The sequence below is a fragment of the Marmota flaviventris genome, chromosome 6 (genome assembly GCF_047511675.1).
Source record: "Marmota flaviventris isolate mMarFla1 chromosome 6, mMarFla1.hap1, whole genome shotgun sequence".
NCBI lineage: Eukaryota > Metazoa > Chordata > Mammalia > Rodentia > Sciuridae > Marmota > Marmota flaviventris.
Genome location: NC_092503.1, coordinates 119,500,510 through 119,527,414, shown reverse-complemented (window position 1 = coordinate 119,527,414; position 26,905 = coordinate 119,500,510). Strand labels below are relative to the sequence as shown.

At 51.9% G+C, this 26,905-nt stretch overlaps 2 protein-coding genes across 3 annotated transcripts; both read left to right on the top strand.

Moving 5' to 3' along the window:
* The first annotated feature begins 1,769 nt into the window (after positions 1-1,769).
* Syngap1 (synaptic Ras GTPase activating protein 1) lies at positions 1,770-21,055 on the top strand. Its single transcript, XM_071613485.1, has 17 exons — positions 1,770-1,959; positions 2,081-2,172; positions 2,579-2,700; positions 4,525-4,678; positions 4,894-4,992; positions 7,505-8,128; positions 8,256-8,400; positions 8,601-8,745; positions 10,230-10,466; positions 10,597-10,798; positions 10,995-11,173; positions 11,874-11,915; positions 12,299-13,370; positions 13,735-13,908; positions 15,235-15,446; positions 16,585-16,675; positions 20,309-21,055. Exons 1-17 carry the CDS (start codon positions 1,842-1,844, stop codon positions 20,453-20,455), a joined length of 3,855 nt encoding a protein of 1,284 aa, XP_071469586.1. The 5' UTR covers positions 1,770-1,841; the 3' UTR covers positions 20,456-21,055.
* A 2,023-nt stretch (positions 21,056-23,078) lies between these two features.
* On the top strand, positions 23,079-26,116 carry Zbtb9 (zinc finger and BTB domain containing 9). 2 transcript variants are annotated; one of them, XM_027943735.2, is made up of 2 exons: positions 23,079-23,272; positions 23,492-26,116. In XM_027943735.2, the coding sequence occupies exon 2, from the start codon at positions 23,553-23,555 to the stop codon at positions 24,990-24,992; it is 1,440 nt and encodes a 479-aa protein (XP_027799536.1). In that variant the 5' UTR covers positions 23,079-23,272; positions 23,492-23,552; the 3' UTR covers positions 24,993-26,116. The 2 variants fall into 2 exon arrangements, with proteins under 2 accessions (XP_027799536.1, XP_027799535.1); XM_027943734.2 differs by having other exon boundaries at positions 23,079-23,332.
* The last annotated feature ends 789 nt before the right edge of the window (positions 26,117-26,905 follow it).

Genomic DNA, 26,905 nt, shown 5'->3' with positions numbered 1-26,905 from the left:
TTATCTCCAAGAATCAAGCAAACCAGGTACCAAATTCTTTTTTCTTCTGGTAATGCTTTAGTTCCAAAGCAGAATTTTAGTGGATTCAAAGTTAGACTTTATGCCTTTATTAGAGGAGCTCGTATGTAAAAATAATGGCTGAGCTAGGTTCCCTGAAATGAAAATGGGGCAGCTCTACCTTGAAAAGCAGAGAAATGTGACTAGGAGGAAGATATTTGGCCCTGGGATGTACTGTGTAGTGTATAACAGAAAGATAATGCATTTGCTCCTTGGTAGCAATCATGGATGCCGGTGTTGGAGGCAGGGAAGAACTGGGGAAGGAGAAGGAGGTTGTCCTGAGACAGAGTGGATGTGATTGCGCTTTTCATGTGAATGAAGGATTTTGTCCTTTGGGAATATGGGGGAAACCTTTATGTGGTTGGGATCATAGTGTATGTATTGTACAGGGATGGAATATGGTGTATTCAAGTATGTGTCCCAGGGGTTAAACTGGTATTCTCCTATGTGGGGGACATGTGTATGTCTTCAGGTTCATGTCCATTTCTGTAATGTGCGCTTGCATGATTGCCCAGAAGACTCAGGCCACAAAACCCACATTAGTGGCTCACATGTGAGTGTTTTGGTTCAAGTATGTACACCACTGTTGCAGTGTTCACACATGTGTAAGCATGTAGGGTGTGTGGGCCTCAAAGTCTGAGAATATGGACCTGTGCTCACAGCTGTCTGTATGTCTCATAAGCACATAGATCCTTATTTATTTTTGTATTGTGGTTCTGATATACACATACCCCCACAGCTCAGTGTATGTTTCTGTGTTCTACACGTGTTCCTGAGGGACTGATAGGGTCCTTGTATGATGGGATCCAGATTTTGTGTGCAAACCTCTAATGCTTGGGTTTTACAGGTAAAGGGAAGCTAGGGACTGATTCTAGGGCAACTTGGGGGCAATTTGCACTTCTGGAAGCAGACAGTGGAAATGTAGTATGGCCCTCTCTTGTTTTGTTCCGGAACCTTGAGGGTTAACAGGCAGCTCTTCCGGTCCACCTCCCCTCCAGCCTGTAGCTTCTTGTTGCCGTGGAGATGGTGGCCCCGCCCCTGATGCAGCACCTGCCCCCCCATTGGCTGCAGTGGTGACTGTGGGGCTGAGGGGGGAGCCCAGGCCTGGGCAGCCATTCTGGAGCTGAAGCCGGAGCTTGGCATCCCCCCCCACTTTCATTCTCCTCCAGCCCCTTGGCCCCTCTAAATTCCCTGGCAGCAGAGCCTCAGCTTCCCTCTTTGGATCTGCCATCCCTCTAGGCTCTTGGCAGGCTGAGCTTCATCCGCATTCACCTCCCCTCCTCCTCCTCTCCTAAACCTTAGATGGGAGTCCCCAGCACCCCCTAATCCTCCCCACTCCCTGCCCACTCCCCTGCATTCTTTTCTTTTCTTCTTCCCCCTTCCCTTCTAAGTCCCTGCCACTGCAGTGCACGTGGAACCGGCTCCTTTCTCCCCACCCCCCCATCTGCTTCTTAGATTTTCTCTCTCCAGCTTCTCCCCCAGCCACTCCTCACAGGTCCCAAGACTTCCCCCTCCGTCTAGGGAGGGGGTCATGGGAGGCAGCCCTGGCCCTCCAGACCAACAGGGGTCTGGGAGGTGCAGGGCAGGTAGAAGATGTCCCCAGAGAGAAGGGGAAAGCCAGCCTATGGGCAATGACCTTTAACCCATCTTTCCCCCCCAGCTAGCCCCTTCTGGGGGGGGGGTGGGCACCAGGACTTAGCCTCCCTGGATCTTCTATGTCCTTCATTACTGGGGTTTTACTGACCCCCTTGACCATGCGCCCCTGCTGACTGCCAACACTAGTCATGGGCTTAAGGCCTCCCACTCCGTCCCCCTCTGGGGGCTCTGGCTCGGGTTCCTTGCCCCCTCCTTCCCACCGCCAGCCTCTCCGCCGCCGCTGCTCTTCCTGCTGTTTTCCGGGGGGTAGGTGAGGCCGGAGCTGAGGGGCAGAGGGAGGTGGGAGAATGCAGTGGGGTCAGGGGTGGAAACCTGGGTTAACAAGCCCCTTCCCCAACTTCCCTTGGGGCCCTTTCCTCTCCTCCAGAATACCACTTGGGTCGCTCGAGGAGGAAGAGTGTCCCAGGGGGGAAGCAGTACAGCATGGAGGCCGCCCCCGCTGCGCCCTTCCGGCCCTCGGTGAGTGAATGGAAGCCAGCGCTTGCCAGATGTGGCTCAGCTGGGTCCCTCCCCTCCAGCCCCAGCTGGAGCCCTAGGATTCTGAGAAAGGGGACTGGAGGGAGAAAGATTTTGTGTGTATGTGTGTCCCCACCTCTTTGGTCTCCCTCTTCTTGGCTCTGCCCCCTGCTTCTTGGACTAGCCCTCCCACCTATTCCAAGCTAGTGTGTGTGTGTGTGTGTATTTCCCTCACTGTGCCCAAGGGAGCAAGGAAGACAAGCTGGTATCAGGGCTCCTGTTCCCTTTCCCACCTCTAGGGACTTTTCTCCCATCCCACCTTATTTTAGGGACTCTATACCAGCTGAGGGGTAAGTAGGTAGGACTGACCCTGCCCCAACCCACCCCTATCCCAATTTCCTCCCCCCAGCAAGGCTTCCTGAGCCGGAGGCTTAAAAGCTCCATCAAGCGTACGAAGTCACAGCCCAAACTTGACCGGACCAGCAGCTTTCGCCAGATCCTGCCTCGCTTCCGAAGTGCTGACCATGACCGGTACAGGGGAGGGAGCATGCGGGTTGAGATATGTGCAATATAGGGGACCTCTAGCGGTATGGGAAGGGAGGGGGTTATCCGAGGGCAAAGGTTGAAGGGCTCATGTTGATTGAGGGGTGTTATGGTGCAAGGAGAAAACAGAAAAGAGCTAGGACATGGCTGCAGGCGGCAGGAGAAGGGTGGGACATACGGAGAGGACAGGCAGGCAAGGAGGCGAAGGTAATGCCAAGGAGGGCATCTTCAGCCTGACAGAGGGTGGGCTCAGTCCAGGATCAGAGGAGCTGTACAGAAGGACAGAGAAGAGCCACACAGCCTGCCCATAAGGAACTCTGAATCCTAGGAAGTGGGCTTACTGGTTGGTGGAGGGGCAGCAGTGAGAGCTAGGTGGAACTGCCTGAGGGAAGGGCAGGAGGGGCAGGAGCAGCAGGTTGGAGTAGTGCTTGGGGTGACTGATGTTAACGGGTACAAGGTGGAGCTCATCGTGAGGGAAGGAACAGTGTAGAGTATTACAGAAAAAGGCAAGACCAGCACCAGTGTGCAGGGTGACATAATAGGGATCAGGGGCTGCAGGGTTAATTCATAGACTGAACCATGAAGAAGAAGGGCACTGTCCTGAGGCAGGACTGAAGGAGACCTTTTGGTGGTTGTCTCTGTTGTTTGCTTCTTGGGGTCCCTCTCTGGGTATCCCTTTTACCCAGTCATCCCTGCAGAACCCTGTCCTCCCTTTCCCCTCTGTCTGGCCACCCCCGGAATTGGGCAGGTAGGGAGGTTGGGGTAAGGTGAGTCAAACCTTTCCCTGCCCCCTTCCCATGTCACCAGAGCTGGATTTGGGGCCGGCAGGGGGTGAGGGCATGGTATTCCTGGCCGCGGGGGCGGGGGGCCGGGGGAGCGTGGCGCGCTGACGGCAGCCAGAGCCTGTGATGACGGGGCTGCTATAAATAACTTCATGGAGGCTCCCACACCCGAGCTCCCCCTCCCGCTTCCCTACTGCTCTCTACTCTTTATCCCCTACCCATCTCCATGCTGCTCGCCATCCTGTCCCTCTTCATTCCGTGCCCCTAGCCCCCTTTTTCTTTTTCTTCCCCACAGTGATTTTTGCCTTTCAGCCCCATCGCTTTTCCTGCGTCCATCTGTCTAGCTGCCCCTTCTCAGCCTCTCGCATCCTCTTTCTGCACATGCTTTTCCTCCTGCTTTCTACTTCTTGTCTTGCCTCCTTCCCCTTACTCCCATCTCCAGTGTCTAACCTTCATTCTGCTCCTTTCTCTTGTTTCTTACACTCTTCCTCACTCTTTCCCCTGATTCTACTGTAACTTTGTCTCTTATTCATTCATTCCTACTTTGAATCATGAAATGTTATTGGGCACTAACTAACTGTGTGCCAGGTCCAGGCCAGACAAGGATCTTCTGTGTGATTCTCCAGTTCTTATGTTGTGATCTTCTGTGTGACTCCTCGCTTTGCCCTTATGTTGAGACTTTGGTTTCTAGGGTCACCTAGAGGTCCTGTCTCCAAGGGGCCCTGGGCCCACCTTGGTTTTTTTCTCTTTCTTTTGCCAGGTCCATTCCTGCATTTAAGTATTTCTAGGTGTTCCCATTCCTCACAGCCCCTTAGATGTGAATAGAATGGCTGGTTTCTCTCACATCCCTCATGTCCTTCCTGAGGGGAGGCTGGGTTTCATTCTGTGAATTTGTGTCTATGTGCAGAGTGGTTCAGGAGACCTTTTCACCAAGTCTCCATTCTAAAATCACATTGATGAGTCAGGACCCCTGAGTCTATAAAAAGAGTTTGGGGTCCTGATCCTCTCTCCTGAACCTTCTGCCTGCCAGGGCCCGGCTGATGCAAAGCTTTAAGGAGTCTCACTCCCATGAGTCCTTGCTGAGTCCTAGCAGTGCAGCTGAGGCCTTGGAGCTCAACTTGGATGAAGATTCCATTATCAAGCCAGTGCACAGCTCCATCCTGGGCCAGGAGTTCTGTTTTGAGGTATTGGGTCTAGTGGGCTTAGGACCAAAGGACAGGGATGCTGGAGGGTAGGGACAGAAAGTCCTAGAGGAATTGGCACAGGGGTTGATGTCAAGAGGATGTCAGAAACCTCTTGGGGCTAGGATAGGCCAGGGAGGCAGAAGTGGTGGGGAATCTTCAGTTCTTAGGAGTAAGCTCCCTCTGGAGTCCCATTCTCAACTCCACACCCTTTCTAGGTAACAACGTCATCAGGAACAAAATGTTTTGCCTGTCGGTCTGCAGCTGAACGGGACAAATGGATCGAGAATCTCCAGCGGGCAGTAAAACCCAACAAGGTATTGGGGAGTAAAGGGGACGTGCATGGCATGTCTGGGGCAAAGAATGAGCCACAGGGAAAGCTGGGAATGGAGCCACCATTTGACCCAGCTATTCCCCTTCTTGGTCTATTCCCTAAAGACCTAAAAAGAGCATGCTACAGGGACACTGCTACATCGATGTTCATAGCAGCACAGTTCACAATAGCAAGATTGTGGAACCAACCTAGATGCCCTTCAATAGACGAATGGATAAAAAAAAAATGTGGCATTTATACACAATGGAGTATTACTCTGCATTAAAAAATGACAAAATCATAGAATTTACAGGGAAATGGATGGCATTAGAGCAGATTATGCTAAGTGAAGCTAGCCAATCCCTAAAAAACAAATGCCAAATGTCTTCTTTGATATAAGGAGAGTAACTAAGATCAGAGTAGGGACGAAGAGCAGGAGAAGAAGATTAACATTTAACAGGGATGAGAGGTGGGAGGGAAAGGGAGAGAGAAGGGAAATTGCATGGTAATGGAAGGAGACCCTCAAGGTTATACAGTGGAGGGGGTAGAGAGAGAGGAGGGGAGGGGAGGGGAGAGGTGGGGAGGGGGGAGGGTGGAGGATGGGAAAGGCAGCGGAGCACAACAGACACTAGTATGGCAATAGGTAAATCAATGGATGTGTAACTGATGTGATTCTGCAATCTGTGTATGGGGTGAAGGTGGGAGTTCATAACCCACTTGAATCAAAGTGTGGAATATGATATGTCAAGAAATTTGTAATGTTTTGAACAACCCACAATAAAAAATTAAAAAAAAAAAAGAATGAGCCACAGGGGGCCTAGTGAGTAAAGGAGGGGGAGGCTTGGGGGAGGAGGAGACAGCTTTGTAGGGACCCTGAATGAGTGGGGGTGTCCACCCCCATTATTCCTAGCCCCCTGTTTCTTTTTCCTTTTTTTCATACTGTTACCCTACTTTGTGATCTATATCCCTACTATAGAAATCATAGACTTAAAAGAGAGTTGATGGGACTCTAGAAGTCCTCTAGTGCAGCTTCCTGTCAGGCAGGAATGCCTCACTGACATCCCAACAGGTGGCCACTCAGCCCCTACTTACAGCATTTTTGCAGAACACACAAAATTCAATTAGCCGGATCTCTGTGCCTCTATGAAATTAGTGAGAATGGAGTGGACTAGATAATCTCTAGGGTCCTTCTGGAGCAGAGGTTCCTCAAGTCTATGTTTTTCCCAAAACTTCTACTTCCCAGGAGAAGTGCTCCCAGTTCTGTCATCTAGGCTGTGTATCCCACTAGTAAGATCACAGTTCTGGTCACTCTCATCTGGGGAAACTTGTTTCTCAGTGTCCTTCTTAAGAATTCTGACCCGGAGCTGAGGTTGTGGCTCAGTGGTAGCGCATGTATGACACACTGGGTTCAATTCTCAGCACCATATACAAATAAATAAAATAAAGGTCCATCAAAAACTAAAAAATATTTTAAAAAAATTCTGACCCATGCAGAGTCCAAACACTTTGCTTTTTTTCAGCACATTAGTGTTGATTGGTGTTGAAAAACGTCACCTAAACCTCACTGTGAGCTTGTGCTCAGTTATATCCCCAGGACATTCTCACACCAGCTATCAAGGCTCACTCATCCTGTATTTATGCAATTAACTTATTTTTTTCAGTTTCTGATGATCTCTATAGAACTTTTCCATTTTCCTCTTCAGAATCTGTCTTAATATTTTTGTTTTATTATTCTAACTTTTTTCCCCAGTACTGATTAGCGTCTGAGGAACTACCCTTCTATGTTAGTTTCTTAAGCTGCTGTAAAAAATTACCACAAACTAAGCCTGGTGTGGTAGCATATGCCTGTAATCCTAGTAACTCTGGAGGCTGAAGCAGGAGGACTGCAAGTTCAAGGCCAGTCTGGGGAACTTAGTGAGAACTTATCTCAAAATAAAAAATATGGAAGAATTGGGGATATAGTTCAGTGGTAGGATGTACGGGGACAGAGGGGGATTACCACAAACTGGGTCACTTAGAGCAACAGAAATGTATTCTTTGACAATTCTGGAGGTCAGAAGTCCAAAATAAAAATTAGCAGGGCCACATTTCCTCTGAAGCACAAAGAACAGTCCTTTCTTGCTTCCTCATAGCTCCTTGGAGGTTGCTGGCAGGCCACGGTTTCTAGCTGCATCCATCTAGCTTTTGCCTTCACCTTCATATGGCGAGCTCCTTCTGCATGTCTCATGTCTCCAAATCTCTCCTTATAATAGAAACACCAATTATTGTTTTAAGGGTCCACCCTATCCAGTATGTCCTTAATTTGACTATATCTGTAAGGACCATATTTCCAAATAGGATCATATTCACAAGATTTAGATAGACGATGAATGTGGGAGAGACTCTCTTCAATCCAGTACAGCTTCTCAGCTGTACAATTGTTGTCTGGATCCCACTTTCTCATTGTCTCCTCTTTTGGTGTCTCCATCTCACTGTCCTCTCCCTTTTATCTACCCTACCCACCATCCCCACACCAGGACAACAGCCGCCGGGTGGATAATGTGCTGAAGCTGTGGATCATAGAGGCACGGGAACTGCCCCCTAAGAAGCGGTACTACTGCGAGCTCTGCCTAGATGACATGCTGTATGCACGCACCACGTCCAAGCCCCGCTCAGCCTCTGGGGACACCGTCTTCTGGGGCGAGCACTTCGAGTTTAATAACCTGCCGGCTGTCCGCGCCCTGCGGCTGCATCTGTACCGTGACTCAGACAAAAAGCGCAAGAAGGACAAGGCAGGCTATGTAGGCCTGGTGACTGTGCCCGTGGCCACCCTGGCTGGGCGCCACTTCACAGAGCAGTGGTACCCTGTGACCCTGCCAACAGGCAGTGGAGGGTCTGGGGGCATGGGTTCGGGAGGGGGAGGAGGCTCGGGGGGTGGCTCAGGGGGCAAGGGCAAAGGAGGTTGCCCGGCTGTGCGGCTGAAGGCACGTTATCAGACAATGAGTATCTTGCCCATGGAGCTGTACAAAGAGTTTGCAGAATATGTCACCAACCATTATCGGATGCTGTGTGCAGTATTGGAACCTGCCTTGAATGTCAAGGGCAAGGAAGAGGTTGCCAGCGCACTGGTTCACATCTTGCAGAGTACAGGAAAGGCCAAGGTAAGTGCCGTGCCCTCAGGGAAAAGTGGCTTGGGAATGGGCACTGACGTGGAGGGCAGAGAGGACAGGGCACACTTGCAAAATTGGGTTGTGCAGAGGCTGATCCTTGAATTTTCTTGGGTCCCAGGACTTCCTTTCAGACATGGCCATGTCAGAGGTAGACCGGTTCATGGAACGGGAGCACCTCATATTCCGCGAGAACACGCTCGCCACTAAAGCCATAGAAGAGTATATGAGATTGATTGGTCAGAAATACCTCAAGGATGCCATTGGTATGGTTCACCTTCAGGCCCTCTTCCCAAATCTGCCAGATGCCTACCCCAGCCCTAAACTTGGTTACCCCAGATCTCAAGTCCAGAGCCCAGGACCCCAGCCTCCAACCACCTGGTTCTGAGATTCCTCCAACCCAGGCAGCTCCCTACCCCTGCCCTTGGAAAGAATGACAACTTTCTCTTGTGCCCCTATTCCTCAGGGGAGTTCATTCGTGCTCTGTATGAATCTGAGGAGAACTGTGAGGTAGACCCCATCAAGTGCACGGCATCCAGTCTGGCAGAGCACCAGGCCAACCTGCGGATGTGCTGTGAGTTGGCCCTGTGCAAGGTGGTCAACTCCCATTGGTGAGACTGGGAACGCTGGGCTGGGGGGCCAGGGTTGGGGCAGTTGTGTGTTCATCTGTTCATCCATCTGTCCATCCTCAAAGAGGACTGAGCACCAGTTATGGGCAAAGCATTCTGGGTGCTGTAGAACAGAAGTGAATGTGCCTGGTCCCTGCCCTCAGAGGGCCTCTACCAGAATGAGTAGAAATCAAATGAGATGCACAGAAAACCACAGAACCATTGTAGTACGTGTGAAGTGCTGAGTAAGAGCCCCACCCCCACCCCCATGTAACATCAGGACTGAGAAGGTAGAGCTTTGATTGAGATAAGCAAAAAGAACTGCCTGGTGCTGGGCTTTGAAGATTGGGTTAGGTGCTGATGTTTGCACATGGTGGGAAAGAGACATTTCAGAAGGCTGTGGGACAGGCATGTGTGGGAAGGTGAGAAGGCCCAGGAGCTTTCGAGGGACAGTAACTAGAACAGGTTTAATAATGGAAATAGTAGGAAAAATATGTGGATGTGGGATTAGAGTTAGAATCTAGAAGGCCTCAAGTTAAGGAGTTTGAGTTCATCAGTAGATCATAGGATGCCATTAAAGGTGTAGGCACCAGGAATTTTCATGATTGAGAAGATGAATCCATAAGTAGAGTGGAGTGTGGGGGTTGACCAGAGTATGGAAAATGAAGTTCAGGCTATTGGGGACCGCTGTTAATGGGTTAGGAATGAAAATCAGATCTTAAATCAGGACAGTGATAAGAAATTTAGCAAGAGGCCACTGTTAAGGGCCCTCTGAGGGAAAGATCAGCAAGAGTTGTTAACTGATTGCAAAGGAGGGGGCCTGTCTGTGGGGAGTCAAGGATGACTCAAGAGGCCATGAGGCTGTAGCTGGGAGACTGGTGGCCTCATTGACAGAACCAGGAAAGTCAGGAGGAGGAGTCAGTTGAGGTGTGGGGGCGATGGTGAGCTCCGTTTTACACTAGTCAAGTTTAAGGTGTCAGTAGGACATTGAAATGGAACTGGGAGGTGGGGAGAGTGAGCTCTGAGCCATTCCAGGGACTGGGGATCATGCCTGGGGCACGTCCATCCCCATTTCCCTGGAATCCAGAAGAGTTGGGGGGTCCGAGCTCCCTGTACCTCAAGTGACCCTCCATCTCTCTCCCATCTCTGTCTCTCCCTGGTGTCTGTTTTTCTTCTCCTCCTCTCCTTGTCTCTCTCACACATCCCTCCATCTCTCTCCCATGTGTCTCTCTCCCCTCGCCTTCTCTCCCTTTCCATTTCTCTCTCCCAAATCTGTCTGTTCCCTCTACCGTGGCCCTCTTCTTCCAGCAGCCTCCTGTCTTCCTCCTGCAGTCCCTCCTTCCCTGTCTCTCTTACCTCTGTTTCCACACCCTCACCTCCTACCACCCCCCTCAGCATGTTCCCTGGAAGCTGAGGGTCTCTGGGGCTCAGTCCCGGTCTCTCTCTTTCTTTCTCTCTCTCTCTGTCTCCCCACCCCTTCCCCCCAGCGTGTTCCCGAGGGAGCTGAAGGAGGTGTTTGCATCTTGGCGGATGCGCTGCGCAGAGCGGGGCAGGGAGGACATCGCCGACAGGCTGATCAGCGCCTCGCTCTTCCTGCGCTTCCTCTGCCCAGCCATTATGTCGCCCAGTCTTTTTGGGCTCATGCAGGAGTACCCAGATGAGCAGACCTCACGAACCCTCACCCTCATTGCCAAGGTCATCCAGAACCTGGCCAACTTTTCCAAGTGAGGGAAGCTTCAGGCATGGGTGGAGGGTGGGCAGGAAGGGTCTCCTGAGTCCCCAGAGACCCTGAGATGGGTAGATGTAAGGCCTTCTGTACAAGTGTGACCTCTCCCTTCTGGACCCCTTGGCCAGGTTTACCTCAAAGGAGGACTTTCTGGGTTTCATGAATGAGTTTTTGGAGCTGGAGTGGGGTTCCATGCAGCAGTTCCTGTACGAGATCTCCAACCTGGACACGCTGACCAACAGCAGTAGCTTTGAGGGCTACATCGACTTGGGCCGAGAGCTCTCCACATTGCATGCCCTACTCTGGGAGGTGCTGCCCCAGCTCAGCAAGGTCAGCAAGTGCTCCCTGTGCCCCATTGCTAGATGTTGCCAGAGGCACTTGGGGCCTGAGAAACTACTCCCCTGCACAGATTTTTCTCCCCTGCCTGTTCCCTGAGATGTCATACCACTACTCCTACCCAGACATCCTCCACCTGCACCTTCCAAGGCCCTCTTAGAGCCCACCAGTAATAGCCTTGCCCTTCCAGGAAGCCCTTCTGAAGCTGGGCCCACTACCCCGGCTCCTCAACGACATCAGCACAGCCCTAAGAAACCCCAACATCCAAAGGCAGCCAAGCCGCCAGAGTGAGCGGCCCCGGCCGCAGCCCGTGGTGCTGCGGGGGCCGTCAGCTGAGATGCAGGGCTACATGATGCGGGACCTCAACAGGTGAGCCCTCTGGGGGTCCCTGCCCTTATGTCCTAGGAACCCCATCTCTTCTATTCTGGATATTCTCACTGGGCCCCTTGTGCATCTCTAGGGCTTGAAAGGAAGGGATAAAGCAGCAAGTTCTCAGGGGAAAATGTTAAGGAGATAGGTACAGGCAGTGGGAGCCCTTCAAAGCCAGAGGGAACAAGGAACACAGCCCCAGAAGTGCCAAGGCTCCTCCAGCTCCCAGCTTAGTTGTAAGCCAAGGGGATCCCCATTACAGGCTCTTACTTGCTTTGTTCCTCTGCCCACCCGTGCTTGTCTCCAGGCTGAGGTTGAGCCAGTGTACATTGGCTCAGCCATGGGGTGTCAAAATAATCAAACATCTCTGTATGACTCAGAAAATAAGGATCCCCCCCCTCCGGCCTACCACCAGAACCCCGCAGACCTCCCCAAGATCCAGCACTTAGAGAAGCAGCAGCTGGAAGTCTAGCAGCCCCCAGATCCTGTTCTGGAACCTCAGCATTTGTTCTGAAAACTTCAGCATTTGTTCTGATGGGGCAGGCCCCCGGCCTTATTTGATGATCACCCTGCTGTTCTCTGCCCGTGTCTTTCCCTCTGTGATGCCATACCCATTCACCATTCCCACTGCTCCTGCCATCCATCCATGCCTTGCTCCTTCTCTCTGTCTGTGCTCGCCCCTCTTTCCATCTCTCTCCAGCTCCATCGACCTTCAGTCCTTCATGGCTCGAGGCCTCAACAGGTGAGGGGCTCTCCCCTCCCCAGCCCTCCTCTCCTCTCCTGTCAGCTCCCTCTCCCCCTCCTGACCTTCACCCTCCTCCTCTCCTCTCCTCAGTGCACCTCATCTCCTTCATATTTTCCCAGACTGCCCTCATCCCTCCTCTTGCTGCCCCCATTTCCCTTCCTCTAGGCCTCACCCTTTCCCAGAGGGGCCTTGTCCTTTCCCTTTTCCCACCTTTTCCGTCCCATCCTCCCTGACTACCTCTTTAGGGCTGTCACCACTGGCTCTCAGCCCTTCCCTGTGGGTCCCAATTTTCACCTAAGGTCCATACCAGCTCCAGGAGGCTCAGTTGCCTGTAGCCTAGCTTTACCCTGCTTGTGTGTCTGTCCCCTTTCCTTTGACAGCTCTATGGACATGGCTCGTCTCCCCTCCCCAACCAAGGAAAAGCCACCCCCACCACCCCCTGGTGGGGGTAAAGATCTGTTCTACGTGAGCCGACCACCACTGGCCCGGTCCTCCCCAGCATACTGCACAAGCAGCTCGGACATCACAGAGCCAGAGCAGAAGATGCTGAGTGTCAACAAGAGTGTGTCCATGCTGGACCTGCAGGGCGATGGGCCCGGTGGTCGCCTCAACAGCAGTAGTGTTTCCAACCTGGCAGCTGTCGGGGACCTGCTGCATTCAAGCCAGGCCTCACTCACAGCGGCCTTAGGGCTGCGGCCTGCTCCTGCTGGACGCCTCTCCCAGGGGAGTGGGTCGTCCATCACAGCGGCGGGCATGCGCCTCAGCCAGATGGGTGTCACCACGGACGGTGTCCCTGCCCAGCAACTGCGCATCCCCCTCTCCTTCCAGAACCCTCTCTTCCACATGGCTGCTGATGGGCCAGGGCCCCCAGCGGGCCATGGAGGGAGTGGTGGCCATGGCCCACCCTCTTCCCATCACCACCACCACCACCATCACCACCACCGAGGTGGAGAGCCCCCAGGGGACACCTTTGCCCCATTCCATGGCTATAGCAAGAGCGAGGACCTCTCCTCAGGGGTCCCCAAGCCCCCTGCAGCCTCCATCCTTCATAGCCACAGCTACAGTGATGAGTTTGGACCCTCTGGCACTGACTTCACCCGACGGCAGCTCTCACTCCAGGACAACCTTCAGCACATGCTGTCCCCTCCCCAGATCACCATTGGTCCCCAGAGGCCAGCCCCCTCAGGGCCCGGAGGTGGGAGTGGTGGGGGCAGTGGTGGGGGTGGTGGGGGGCAGCCACCTCCGTTGCAGAGGGGAAAGTCTCAGCAGTTGACAGTCAGTGCTGCCCAGAAACCCCGGCCATCCAGCGGGAACCTTTTACAGTCTCCAGAGCCGAGTTATGGCCCTGCCCGTCCACGACAACAGAGCCTCAGCAAGGAGGGCAGCATTGGGGGCAGCGGTGGCAGTGGTGGCGGAGGGGGTGGGGGGCTGAAGCCCTCCATCACCAAGCAGGTAGGTGAAGGGAAGAGGAAGCAGGGTGGGTGAAGGCAACAGTGGAGGTGGAGCAATCTGTGCCCTAAGGTTTTGATTTTCTCATCACCTTTCATAAATTAAAACAATGTGTGTTCAGGGGCCGCAGTGTGACATGTGCTGTTGGGGCACCATGGAGATGATGGTGAACAGACATAAATGCTTGCTCTGATAGCACTCATTCCAGAGAGGAGACGTGATCAATCGCTTCTCTAGCCCCTGGGGTTAGGGTGGGGACCCGGGATACCCCCTAAAGCAGGGGAACAGGCCTGGGACTGTCCTGTCTTTTGGCTGTGTTCTCTCCCTCTGAATGTGCCCTGCCTTTTCCCACCTTGCCTTGTCCCAGCATTCTCAGACACCATCCACGCTGAACCCCACAATGCCAGCCTCTGAGCGGACTGTGGCCTGGGTCTCCAATATGCCTCACCTGTCGGCTGACATCGAGAGTGCCCACATTGAGCGGGAAGAGTACAAGCTCAAGGAGTACTCAAAATCGATGGATGAGAGCCGGCTAGATAGGGTATGCTGGTACCTGCCATCCAAAGTCTCAGTTTTTCCTTTCACCCATAGGGGAGACCTGTAGGTCATTCCAAGGGAATCATCTAGGCTTAGGCAGTTATAATAGAAAGAAAAGACAAAAACTGATCCCCTCTTGAGAAGCTTTCAGTCCATAAGGAGAACCCGACATAATCAGTCTGCTTAAAAGCCAACTCAGCTACACTGTAGACTATCTAGGGAGAAACATGTTCTATTCTAGGCTTGCCACGATGTTCTTCCCTAGGGAAGCCAAAGCTCTACTCCTGTTACTGCTCAGGAAAGGAAGTGACTTCCCTAGCAGTGGGAGCTACTTAGTAGGGCTGAGGCAGAGGGGATTGTGGTTGTACTACAGGTGATGTCTGGGTTATCCACTTACTGTCCCTTAGGAATAGGTGGCAAAGGCTTGATGGGCAGGGGTCTTTCAAATTGCTCCTGTTCTGGGCTTCAGATGCAGAATCCTTGAGAAAGGCTCCAGACTAGCACTTTCTAGAACATTCTGAAGTTATGAAAATGTTCTGTAATATGCACTATTTGGTATGGTAGCTACATGTGGCTAGTGGCTACTCTATTAGACATTGGTTTTTTGTGATTCAGAACTAAATTTTTAGTGTTAGTTTTAAATAGCTACATATGGGCTAATGAGGTAACTGAGTGATGGTTTGTGCTTAGTCTGTGTGAGGCCCTAGGTTTGATCCCCAGAACTACAAAAATAAAAGTAAAATAAATAGCTACACGTGGCTTAGGTCTATCATATTAGCATAGCTCTAAGCTCTAGAGCTAGTAGGGCAGATAAAATGATTCTTCTGAGCTCTCTTGTTCCCAGAATTCCAGGGTCAGATTAGCAGAAAGGCATTCCTAAATTCTCAGCCTGAGATTCCCTTAAGATCACCTATCCCCAGGATAGCTAAGGAAGGAGTGTAAGATAGTACTCACCCCTCCTGCATCCAATGTCTTGCCCTCTTTCTCTCATGTGCTCATTCCTAGCTTGGGGCTGGAAAGTCACTTTTTAATTTCTGGGTTTGTTTATTTAAGGTGTGCCTATGGGTAGGTTGCTCTGTGGGTCCTCATGTGTTCCAGTGGACACACTTCTCAAGGCATAGGTCTATGACCTTGCTCCATCTTGAAGGAGCCTTAGCATCATGGCAGGGCATTCTCAAAAGCAGGCCTGAGTGAGTGTAATCCACAGGCAGAGAAAGGGTTGATGTCCTTCCCCATGCGATGGCTGTGCTGGGCAGACAGGGATGGGGGCTGGGTGGCTGAATGGGGCAGGGCACCTCTCACAGTGCGGGGTCTTGTGCCCGGCGGGCAGGTAAAGGAGTACGAGGAAGAGATCCATTCACTGAAGGAGCGGCTGCACATGTCCAACCGGAAGCTGGAAGAGTATGAGCGGAGGCTGCTGTCCCAGGAAGAACAGACCAGCAAAATCTTGATGCAGTATCAGGCCCGACTAGAACAGAGTGAGAAGAGGCTGAGGCAGCAGCAGGTGGAGAAGGATTCTCAGATCAAGAGCATCATTGGCAGGTGAGGGGCGGCCTGGGGAGGGGTAGCAAGGGAGAGCCTGAAGCTGAAGGGAGTGAGAGAGTGAGCTACTCCTCAGACCCCTGTGCCCATCTCAGGAGACCACCAGGAGAGCCTGCCACTCTCTCCCAGGGAGACAACCCACTCATCTCCTGCTTAGGGCATTAAATGTTTCTTTGCTAAACCCTGACGTTTCTTCTGGTAGAGTAACTTTTGAAGCCCTTGGAAAATATGGCAGGTACTGTCCAACCATCACTGTATCTGCACAGAGCCTGGGTCAGAAAACTTTGGTTGATTATTCTCAATGCAGTCTGTGAAGTTCACCCCAAAGCTGAGGAGGGATCCCTAGCCAGAGGAGCCCCTGAGCATCCCCATCTTGGGCACAGCCTCCCTTTCTAGCCTTGGTAAGGGATGCCATCAGAATGGGCCATTTACCCTGCACATGTTTCACCAAGCCCTGGATTCCAAAGGAGGTATCTTAGCAAGGGGATCAGTTATCTTAAAAACAGGGGGTGAGAACACCCAACCCTGTTCCAACCAGAACCAGTTCCATTTTGATCCATTAAAAATGTATTTCTGCATAAGACTTAGAATACATTGGAATAAAAGGGCTTCTTGACCTGAAACTTTTTTTTGAAACCACTGTTGTAATTGATACCATTTATGAGAGAGAACCTTGAGAGTCTTCACCAAAGTCAGGGAGATGCTGGGAATGATAAGGCTTGTAACAGGGACTCCTCCTGGGCTGGGAGGTACCCCAAGTTCTGCCACTGGAGGTGGCCTAAGTTCACTGAGGTGGCATAAAAGCCTGATCTTTAGCCTCAAAAGTTCTAAAGGAGGGGTACTGCTGTCTCTGTTGGGAAGGGGGCTGAGGGTGTCTGGGTGGTAGTAGTCTTTGAGGCATAGAAAGCTACCCTAACCAGAGAGATACCTGAGGGTCTGGACCCTGAGAGGAAGGCAGAGAGTAGCACCCTGAGTGACAGGGAGTCTTTTGAGTCATGACAGTGGAGGGATTTTAAAAAGGGGAGAAGGATTCCTGAGGCTTTTCCAGAAAGCTGCAGGGGTTTCCAGGATCAGGAGTTCCATGAACAGGCTCCAAGCCCGTGCCCGCCACTAACCCCACTGAAGCCCGTCCCTTCAGGCTGATGCTGGTGGAGGAGGAGCTGCGCCGGGACCACCCCGCCATGGCTGAGCCGCTGCCTGAACCCAAGAAGAGGCTGCTCGACGCTCAGGTGGAAATTACAATGTCATTTATCTTCTCCGTGTCCCATCCCCATCCATCCCACTGTCCTTTGTGCTCTCACTGCACCAGCCACCCCAACCCCATCGCCATCTGTCTCTTATTGTCCTCTGTTTGTCTACTTGCCACTCCACTCAGCCCCCCAGTGACCCATCTTCATTCCATCGTCTGTGCCTTTGTCACTCCTGGCAGTGTCAACCCCACCCCGTGACTTCCTGCCCCATCCTCCCACTCCTTTCTGCGGCTCAGGACCTTCTCCCAGATCCTCACCCTTTCTGTCCCTAGACCCCTCCCAGTTCCTAGAAGCCCTGCCTGTTTGCCCTGTTGAAGGCAGGAGTTCACTTTCCTCTGAGCTCTTCTTGGGTGAGGAGGGCTAGAAGTTGCTCTTTGCTGGAATGGAGCCCAGAGCAGTCTGAGTGGTAGTTTCCCCAGGCCCTGGAGACTTGGGATCTGGGATCCCTATACCTTTGTTCTCCTGGCTCCCCATTCTGACTCCTTGGCAGCTTCTGTAGAGCCCCCTCTTCCTGGCTCTTCAGACCTTGAAGGCCTCCCTGGAACTTCCCACCCCATCCCAATCCCTCAGTGTTTCAAGTCTAGCTTCCCTTTGGCCTTCCTCCCACTCAGGCCTCACACCTGACTGACCCTCCAGCTCCCTGCCACCACCCTCTGCTCACCTCAGTCATGGTGAGCCTGAGGTTCCACATCTTACCCTTTGCTTTCCCAAAATTTTGGTCTTTCCTACCCATATTCCTCCTTCCTCTCTCTGACCACCAGGCCTCTCCACCCCCACCACCAAGGCTCCTGACCCCATCACCCCACTCTCTCCCCCTGCAGCTCCTCATCAGGTAATTCTCCTGGTTCCGCTTTGACCACTGGCGGAGGACACAGGGGGAGGTGACTCCGGACCACTACAGGTTGGTCGTGAAGCCTACCCCCTCCACTCTCCAGTGCCTCTCCCCCATCACTGCTGCCCTCTGCCCCCAGAGAACCTCCACAGTCTCCACCTCCTGACACCTCCAGCACAGACCCATCTCCCAAGGTATACTACTCAGAGACCACATGCTGATCCCTCCCTGCAACTGCCCCTGGAGGCCTTAGCAATAATTTGACCCTAAATAGACCCAGCACATTCACAAGTCACACCCCTTCCCTCCAGGCACACCTCTCCCATCCTCCTCCTAACTCTGCACCCTCCTCTTCCTCTACCTCTCCAGTGTATGTCTGTCACCCCCCATTTCACCAGAGCGTCCTTGGGGGTTGGGCTTTATTAATGGGGTGGAGGTGATGCTGGGTTGGGGGACCTTGGCTATAGGGGCTGTGCCGATTGCAGCAGGTAGGTTGGGGTTTCCTCCTCCTTCCCTAATCCTGGTTCTCTACCCTCTCCTTCTTCCCATTCCTCTTCTCTCACTCTTTCTCCCTTATACCTGTGAGGTAGAAGGCATTTGGGGTTCATGTTAGTCCCCAACTGGGTGGGAATTGGGAGTGGGCAGTTAATTCAAGGGGACTTTGAGGGGCTCTGGAAAAGTCTGTTGAGGTATCCTGATAGTAGGCAGGGTGGGTGGAACAAGGAGCAAGGAAACTTGGACAGTGTTAGGACATGAACTGCCCTTGTGGCCTGGGAGTTACATCATGGGCTTAGTGGCCATGTTCTTTCCCAGGCAGAACTGATAGGAAAAGCATATCAAATAACCTCTATTCCTGTAAGAGCTCACATCTTGGGTTGCTAATGCCACTCATTACCCCCACCCCTCCTGCCACCCAGTGGTCTTACTGGACACAATCCTACCTAAAAAGCCAGTAAATGGGAACCTGTCAGCCATAGACATCATTTCTGAGATGCTTTATTTATGTGGGATTGATCTGCAGTGGGCAGTGGCTCCTCACACTGTAATTTTAACTCTCTGCCTGCCCAGCCTCTCTGTCAAAGTAGTTAGTGATCTGTAAACAGATGCTAAAAGGCACCAGGGGACCTTGCCATTTAAAAGACTCCTGCAGTGAATTCTTTTGTAAAATGAATAATGGCACCCTAATTTATCTTCTTTCTAAATTTGGGTCCATGGGGGTGTAGGGGGCTTGCCCATGTGCTGTCACCAGCAGACAAGTGGAGGGAAGGAAATTTGAGGATTCCTTTCCCTGCTCTCCCGCCACACTCAGGCTACCCTACCACATGCATTTTCCTCCCCCTCTGACTGGCAATGTGAGATACCAGTGAACTAAGAGGGAAGCTTTGCCTAAGATTGGGGTTTGGGTGACCTGAGAGGTGAGTCCTGGATCCTGGGATGGAAAGGAAAGCTGATCTGGAACTGTACTTGTATCCTTTGGAGATTTGGTCAGACATAGCTATGTTGCCAGGCCTAAATGCCCTATGGCCCAGAAAGTAATATGGATAATTTTTCTAAACCATTTTAGGTATTGGTCCCTTTGCAAATCAGCCATTAATTTAAAAGCCAGTTTTGAGCACAAATTTTTAAAAGCCAAGTGAATGACCCAGAGGTATGGGGGAATTCAGGTGGCTTTTCTCTTCTCTCCCAGCAGAGGAACAGAAGGTCGGGCTGAGGGCAGGAACCAGGAGTTGGTCCAGGAGCAATAGGAGGTGATGAGAACAGGTCCTGGGTGGGAGTAGGGTCAGGCACCCCTCACCCTCTAACTGGGATCCCAGGGAGAAGAACTGTAAGGAAAGTGGGGGTGGAAAGGAATGGAGCCAGTTACTGCTTCCTGGGGATGCAGAGATTGGGGCACACTGTGTCTCAGCAGAAGCTCCTAGTCATTTCCACCAAGTGTGTGAGAGAGGCAGCCCTCCCACAAGATTTTCCCTTCCCACATCACTTCCCTGAATCCCCTTCCTTTCCCCCCAGTACAGTTAAACCTCTCTAATTTGGGATGTTATATTTGAGAAGATGGCCACTCTGAATAAGTGACAAATCTGAATGACAGTGTCTATTTAATGAAATGCATGTCTTCAAAATATATACAGTAAGTAGAACTTGGTGAATAAGGCCCTCAGGGAGCATGCCTTAATGAATAGATAGGAATGAAAAGTCTGTTTGCTGGTATAGGTTAAATACCCCCTCCCACAGACACTTTCCACCACTAATTTGCTTAGCCCACCCTTTCTGCACAGATAAAGGAAAACTCAAGCCCAGTTTTTGTTCAAATTATGAAAAAAATTCCAAATCCACAGGGGTTTGGAGTAATGAGGTTTTGCTGTACTGCCTCCCTCGGTTCCTCAATACAAAGTTCCTACCTGAGATTGGGGGGTGGGCTGGGAGGGTGTTCCAAGAGGCGGAGGGTGGGCTAGGAGGGGAAATATAGGTGAAGCTAGTGGGGTTAGGTTGGGGGTGAGGTGGGAGCTTGCTGCTTTTGAGCTGGTTTCCTGGTGTTACACTCTGGGTTGAAGGTTTGAAGGCCCCTGTTAGGAGTCTGGGAAATGAGTCTCTACCTGATCCCAGAGGATCCTACAGGTGAGAAAAAACAGGAGGCTGGTGGGGATTGTCCTGGGAGGAGCGGGTTGGACATGGCTTATGGAGTGGGTTGGCTAGTGGGGAGGTCACTGATAGGGGTCTGGCATCCAGGCCCCTGCGAAGCGTCTCAATAAGTCCGCGCTCTCCTCTTTGGTATCTTGCAGGAGAGGCAGCTTCCCCCCTTGGGTCCAACAAACCCGCGTGTGACGCTGGCCCCACCTTGGAACGGCCTGGCCCCCCCAGCCCCGCCCCCCCCACCCCGGCTGCAGATCACGGAGAACGGCGAGTTCCGAAACACCGCAGACCACTAGCCCACCCAGCATCACAGACCTTCTTCTCCTTCCCTGTGCACTCCACCCCGGAACAGCACCAACCACCAGGACTGGACGTCACCGAGGGACAGTGGGATTGCCTCCCTGAATGCCTCCTTGGGGGTCACCAATCCTCCACCCCCATTGCACCATTTCTAGGAGGGAGAGCGGTAACCCTCAGCCGCCCTCTCTTCCTTCCTGTCGGGGTGCTGCCCCCTCTCTGACCCCCAGGGACCCTTGCCCCAGGACACCTCCTAACCCACACAGACCCCCTTCACTCCGGGGTGCTACCCCCATCCTCTGCCTCATCGTTCCCCTGAGCACTGGGGGACAGACCCTCACCCCCCACCCTGGGGGTGTGGCACCTCCAAACTTTCAACTTCAGGGTGATTTTTTAGCAGTAACCAGAGCTGACAATCTAACTCCTCTCCATCGCCCCATTTTTGGCCTCCCCTGCCCCCCTTGTAATGGGGAGGGGACCCCGGGTGAGGGGGCCCTATTACCCCTTGATTTCTCAGGAGCGTCTGGGGGGGCTCAGCACGCACAAACTCCTACTCCTCCTACCACTCTTAAATTTATTCCCTCCCCACCCAGAACCCAGATGGGGTGGAGGGGGCCGCCGGGGCAGGGAGGGGGCGGCAAGGGGGGAATGGGAGCTGTCTCCCCTTCTTCCCACACCTGATCTGCTCTCGGCTGGTCCCAGAGCGGGGTGAGGGGGCTTATGCCCCCCCCTCCCCCAGTGTGTTGGGGTGGGGTGGAATTGAGGTTAGGGTGAGGGGTTAGGGTTAGGAGGGTGTGTGTGTCAGGGAGGACAGACTGATTATCTGCCCTACCCTGACACACACAGTCCCCTGCCCCTCCCCTCTCTCTTGGTCTCTACTCCCAGGGGGAGGGGGGAACTTACTCTAGGAAAAGCCATGTCTCTCTCCCCCAGGGTGGGGGGACCTGTGTTGGAGGAGGGGTGTTGGGGGCCCCCTTCCATGACTCTGTCCCCCTGGGGAGGTAGGACAGGGCTGGGCTTCCCTCTCATCCTCCCCCCCCCAATCTCTTTTCACCTCCCTCCCTCCCGCCAGCTCCACAATTTTTCGGTGTTTCTCTGTACATAGCTCTCTGGCGGGATAGGGGAGGAAGGATGGATGGGGTTTGGGGTGGGTAGGCCCTGGGAGGGGAGATGTCCCTCCCTGGCACCCCCTCCTCCCTGACTGCTGTCTCCTACTCAGCCTTGCCCCCTCATCCCTTCTTGCGTTTGGTATTGAGATTCTTCCCAGATTCCACCCTTCTTTCTTTTGTATGGACAGTTCCCCTTCAGTCCCATCCCTCTACACACATACACCCAGCCGGGGCCAAATTTATACTTATATAAAAGTTGTAAATATGTGAAATTTTATCCCTGTGCCCTTTCCTCTGCTTTCCCCACTTCAGGCCCTACCCCTGGACCCTTTCCTCTCTTCTTTGGCTGTTGTAATTATCTGGGGTTTGTACTGTACATATCGGGGTGTGTGTGTGTGGGCTGGGGGCGACCCCCCTCTGTACAGAGCTTCCTGGCCCCCTCCCCCCCGACCCTCCCCTTCCCCCCCACCCCCTTCAGGGTAGGGAGATGCTCTTCCTACCCGTTTTATTTTGTTTTCTCGTTCTCCCTGCCCCAGTCCCAGCCTTCTCTATCCCCCACCACTGTCCCCTTTTCTCCACTCCCAGCCCCATTTCCTTTTTTTCTGGAGTGTGTGGTGAAACAGAAAAATCATGTTTAATAAACGGAGATTGTTCTTTTATCGCTGCACTGACTTTATTAGCCTGGGATCTCCAGATTGACCAGCAGGTGATGAGAACTACTTTTTAATTGCAATGCTGTGTATTAAACCTGGAACCTTCCACATGCCCCGGAACCAAGCCGCATATCTCTGCCTTGATGCTATGATCTCATTGTCTACGATCACCCTCCCATTCAGCGAGATTTATTCTGTTTTAGAGCAGGGGTTCAGCTCTCCTCTCACCCACTGCTTCACATAGCTCTAAGGAGCAGGGATGGTATTTGATGAGAGTTCCAGTATAAATCTACGTTTATTCTTTAAAAGAAAGTACCTATAAATAAGGCTTATTTAAATTGTTGGTTAAAATTCTTACGTGCGAGTAGTGAAAAATAAAACCAAACTGGTTCCTTAGTAAATCCGGGATCCACGCCCTCTACTTGCCAGCCCAATGATTCTTGCCAGCCTCCGATTCCCCGCATGGAAACAGGACGGGAACACCTACCTCTCATGGTTGGTGGTAGAACACGAAATAATGGGGGTAAGTGCCCATCCCACACAATAGGTACCCAATTAATTTTGCCCCTCTCCGCACCTGCTGGGGGGGCGGGCGCTACTCTTAATTGCCAAGAAACGTAGCTTTGAAGGGCTGCGCTCTACTGAGAACCAGCTCCGGAGCCTCCGCCGCTGCCGGGACTCTGCAGCACCTGACAAGGCCAACCGCTGACGTCTGGGGATCAGCGGCCTCCTACCAGCCCCGCCTTTCTCGCCAGCATAACCAATCATCACGAGGTTTGTAGGACGCCGCTCTCCTATTGGCTTCGGTCCTAGCTCCGCCCTGCGCACGCGGCGGCGGTGACCGACGGAGAGGCCGTGGCTTCCGGCCCGGAACGACGCAGTAGCTGAAAGGGTCTGGAGAAGTCTGATCCGGTTGTGTAACGGTGGGGGCGTGTCGGAGGAGAAGGCTACCGGATCCAGATTCGTGGTGTCGGAGGCTTGCCGCGAGCCTGCTTCTGTGTGCACCCTGAAACGGATCGGAGCGGCGGGGCAGGAGCCGCCCGCGGCTGGCGAGGTCAGGCTTTGCTGAAGGATTACCTCCTCATCTCCCTCGGGGCCTGGAAGTTAAACCCCGGTTGGTGTTTTTTTTTTTTTTTTTCCCAGGGTGAGCGGGACTGATCTGCAGAAAGTGTCACTTACTGAAACATCCAATTGTTAGTTGGGGGCAGTTGTTTGAGAAGACAAGGGGAACTTTGTCCAGGGTTTCTGTGACTCCTGTTTCTTTTTTCCACAGCTTTTGTCTACCCCCAAATTCCCATTTCTTCCCGATCCTCTGGGATTTTTCCGAGGAGCCCATGGATACCTCGACACCTTTACCTCCTGCACCCACCTCCCCGATCTGCAATCCAGCCCCTCGGACAATCCAGATCGAGTTCCCTCAACATAGCTCGTCTTTGCTGGAATCCCTGAACCGCCATAGGCTAGAGGGAAAGTTCTGTGATGTGTCGCTTCTGGTGCAGGGCCGGGAACTTAGAGCTCATAAAGCAGTGTTGGCTGCTGCTTCTCCCTACTTCCATGACAAGCTGCTTCTTGGGGATGCACCTCGTCTCACCTTGCCAAGTGTCATTGAAGCTGATGCCTTTGAAGGGCTACTTCAGCTCATTTATTCAGGGCGCCTTCGCCTTCCCCTGGATGCTCTCCCTGCCCATCTCCTTGTAGCCAGTGGCCTTCAGATGTGGCAAGTAGTAGATCAGTGTTCAGAGATTCTTAGAGAACTAGAAAGTTCAGGTGGTGGAATTTCAGCTCGTGGAGCAACCTCCTACCATGCACTTCTTTCCACCACGTCTTCATCTGGAGGCTGGTGTATTCGCTCTTCCCCTTTTCAGACCCCAGTGCAGTCCTCTGCTTCTACTGAGAGTCCTGCATCCACTGAAAGCCCGGTGGGAGGGGAGGAGAGTGAACTAGGAGAGGTGTTACAAATTCAGGTGGAGGAGGAGGAGGAGGAGGAGGAGGAAGAAGAGGAGGAGGAGGAAGAGGAAGACCAGGGATCAGCAGCTACACTATCTCAAACTCCTCAACCACAGAGAGTGTCAGGAGGTTTTCCTCGGGCTCGTGGATCCCACCCAGTACCCATATCTGCTACTCCCCGCAGGCTTCCAGAGAGTGAGAGTGCGTCACTTGAACCTCCTGCCCCACCTACCGCACTACCCCCCAAAATTTTCTATATCAAGCAGGAACCCTTTGAGCCTAAGGAGGAGATATCAGGAAGTGGAACTCAGTCTGGAGGAGCAAAGGAGGAAACCAAAGTGTTTCCTGGGGGAGACACTGAAGGGAATGGGGAGCTGAGATTCTTATTGCCCTCAGGAGCAGGGGCAACATCTGGGGGAGGGAGTCCATCCTGGAAGCCAGTGGATCTTCATGGAAATGAAATCTTGTCAGGGGGTGGAGGACCTGGGGGAGCAGGGCAGGCTGTACATGGGCCTGTGAAGCTAGGGGGAGCACCCCCTGCAGATGGAAAACGCTTTGGTTGCTTGTGTGGGAAGCGCTTTGCAGTAAAGCCAAAGCGTGACAGGCACATCATGCTGACCTTCAGCCTTCGGCCTTTTGGCTGTGGCATCTGCAACAAGCGCTTCAAGTTGAAGCACCATCTGACCGAGCACATGAAGACCCATGCTGGAGCCTTGCATGCCTGTCCTCATTGTGGCCGTCGGTTCCGTGTCCATGCCTGTTTCCTTCGCCACCGAGACTTGTGCAAGGGTCAGGGCTGGGCCACTGCCCACTGGACTTACAAGTGATTGCTGGGGCCATACACTAAATTGTAGAACAAGATAGCCACTGCTGCTGATGCTTACTTACCCTTCCCTACCCTAGTCTTGGATCTTGTAATCATGTCAAGAGATTAGATATATTATGGACCCCTTATTCTTGGAGTATAGACCTCAAACTGGCAGATTGGAAGCTCAGATTTCTCACCTCAGATTTTTACTAATCACTCTATAGAAAAGTGTTTTATAGGCCATACTTAAATTGATTACTTGCCCATCTTGGACTTTCTTTTTGTAGTGTTGATACCATTGAGGAAACTAGATTTCAAATTAGAAGGTTATTTAGTGAAAGAAGAGTTAGAGCAAAATGAAACAATGATAAATGTTTTTTTTTTTTAGTTTCCACAAGAAGTTAAAGGAGCTGGTCTCCAACTAGGATATGTTTAATTTGGAATACTAGTAATTCAGTGACTAAGCTCTAAGTTTTCCTTTCCCTTGTCATTGCTGGAATGATGTGAGCAGAGTTCTTTTTATGTTTTAAAAAAAAAAGTTCTCCCCTCCCCCACCCCCTATCTCCCAGTACAGGGGATGAAACCTAGGTCCTTTCACACTAGAGCAGTGCTCTACCACTGAGCTACTCCCCCAGCTCCTATGTACTTTTTTATTGAACCCTTCCAGAATCCCTTCAGAGTGAACGTTTCTTTCTCACCAGTGGACACCTTCCCAACATCTTGTTTTTAATGTAGGTGAGCACTTTATCAAGTTGAGCATTCCAGGTGTCATTTCTAGAACCTTCTTTATTAGAGGATAATCCCCCAGCAGCCTGTGCCTCTCGTTTACCTTTGACCACTGATGATTTGTATATTGATCACAGGTGATCAGTGAACTCAGGAGATAGCAACTGACCTAAAATGCTGTCAGAGTAGCACTGCTCTGAACAATTGCCATGGTCAGAGGGACTCAGGGCTAAGACTGCACATGCTGAAGGCTAAGGAGTAACTGTGCAAGGGGAGCACGCCACCTTTTCATTCCACCCACATTTGAGACAGCCCCTCTGTTGAGAGGTGGAGGCATAAATATTGGAATTGGGGTGGAGGGAAATTTTACAGTTACTTAATTTCTTCTAATAAACTTTGCCCTGAAATCTAAAGTGACAGTGGACTGGATTGATTCATTTGTGTGGAAGAGATGAGAACATCTGAGAACAGAGCTGCAGAGACAAGTGTTTCTTTTGCAGCTCAGCAGTGGTAGAAGAACGGGATGTTTTCAGGGTTATTCATAGAGAATACTGTCCTGGACTTAACCTTGAGTAACCTTACCTTTCAGACTTTATACCCCAGGTGTTACTTAGTATTGTCTTCTTTTTTTTGAAGGGGTGGACCCACTTTCATTATTTATTTATTTATTTATTACAATACTGGGAATTGAATCCAGGGGCATTTTATCAGTGCTCCATCCCCAGCCCTTTGTATTTTTTGCTTTAACTTGTGGTCCTCATGCCTCAGCCTCCCTAGTCACTGGGATTACAAGTGTCTGCCACTAAGCCTGACTTAATGTGATTTTTACCCATGAGATCCCTCAACTTTCTGTATTATGTATAACATTTGGTTTATTCTACAAACAGTGCAAAGCACTGTGCTAGACTGTGATTAATACTGTGCCCTCAAAGAGTTTACAACTACTAAGCTAGATAAGTAATTGCTTGTTGCCGGCCGCCATGAACAGGAGCTGAACATGTAGGAGCTGAGCAAGTACCCTTAGCCTTGAACAATGAAGGTGTGGAACTGGCTTGTTAGCAGCACAGAAGCAAGTGGACCTCAGCTTCGCTCAGCAAGCAATTACAGCCTCATTTGGGTGGAACCTGCTTGAGTGTCTTCCTCCCAATAAATAGGGCTTTAGGCTCTCTCTTTTGCCTGCCTCTCTTGCCACACTTGTTGGAGCTG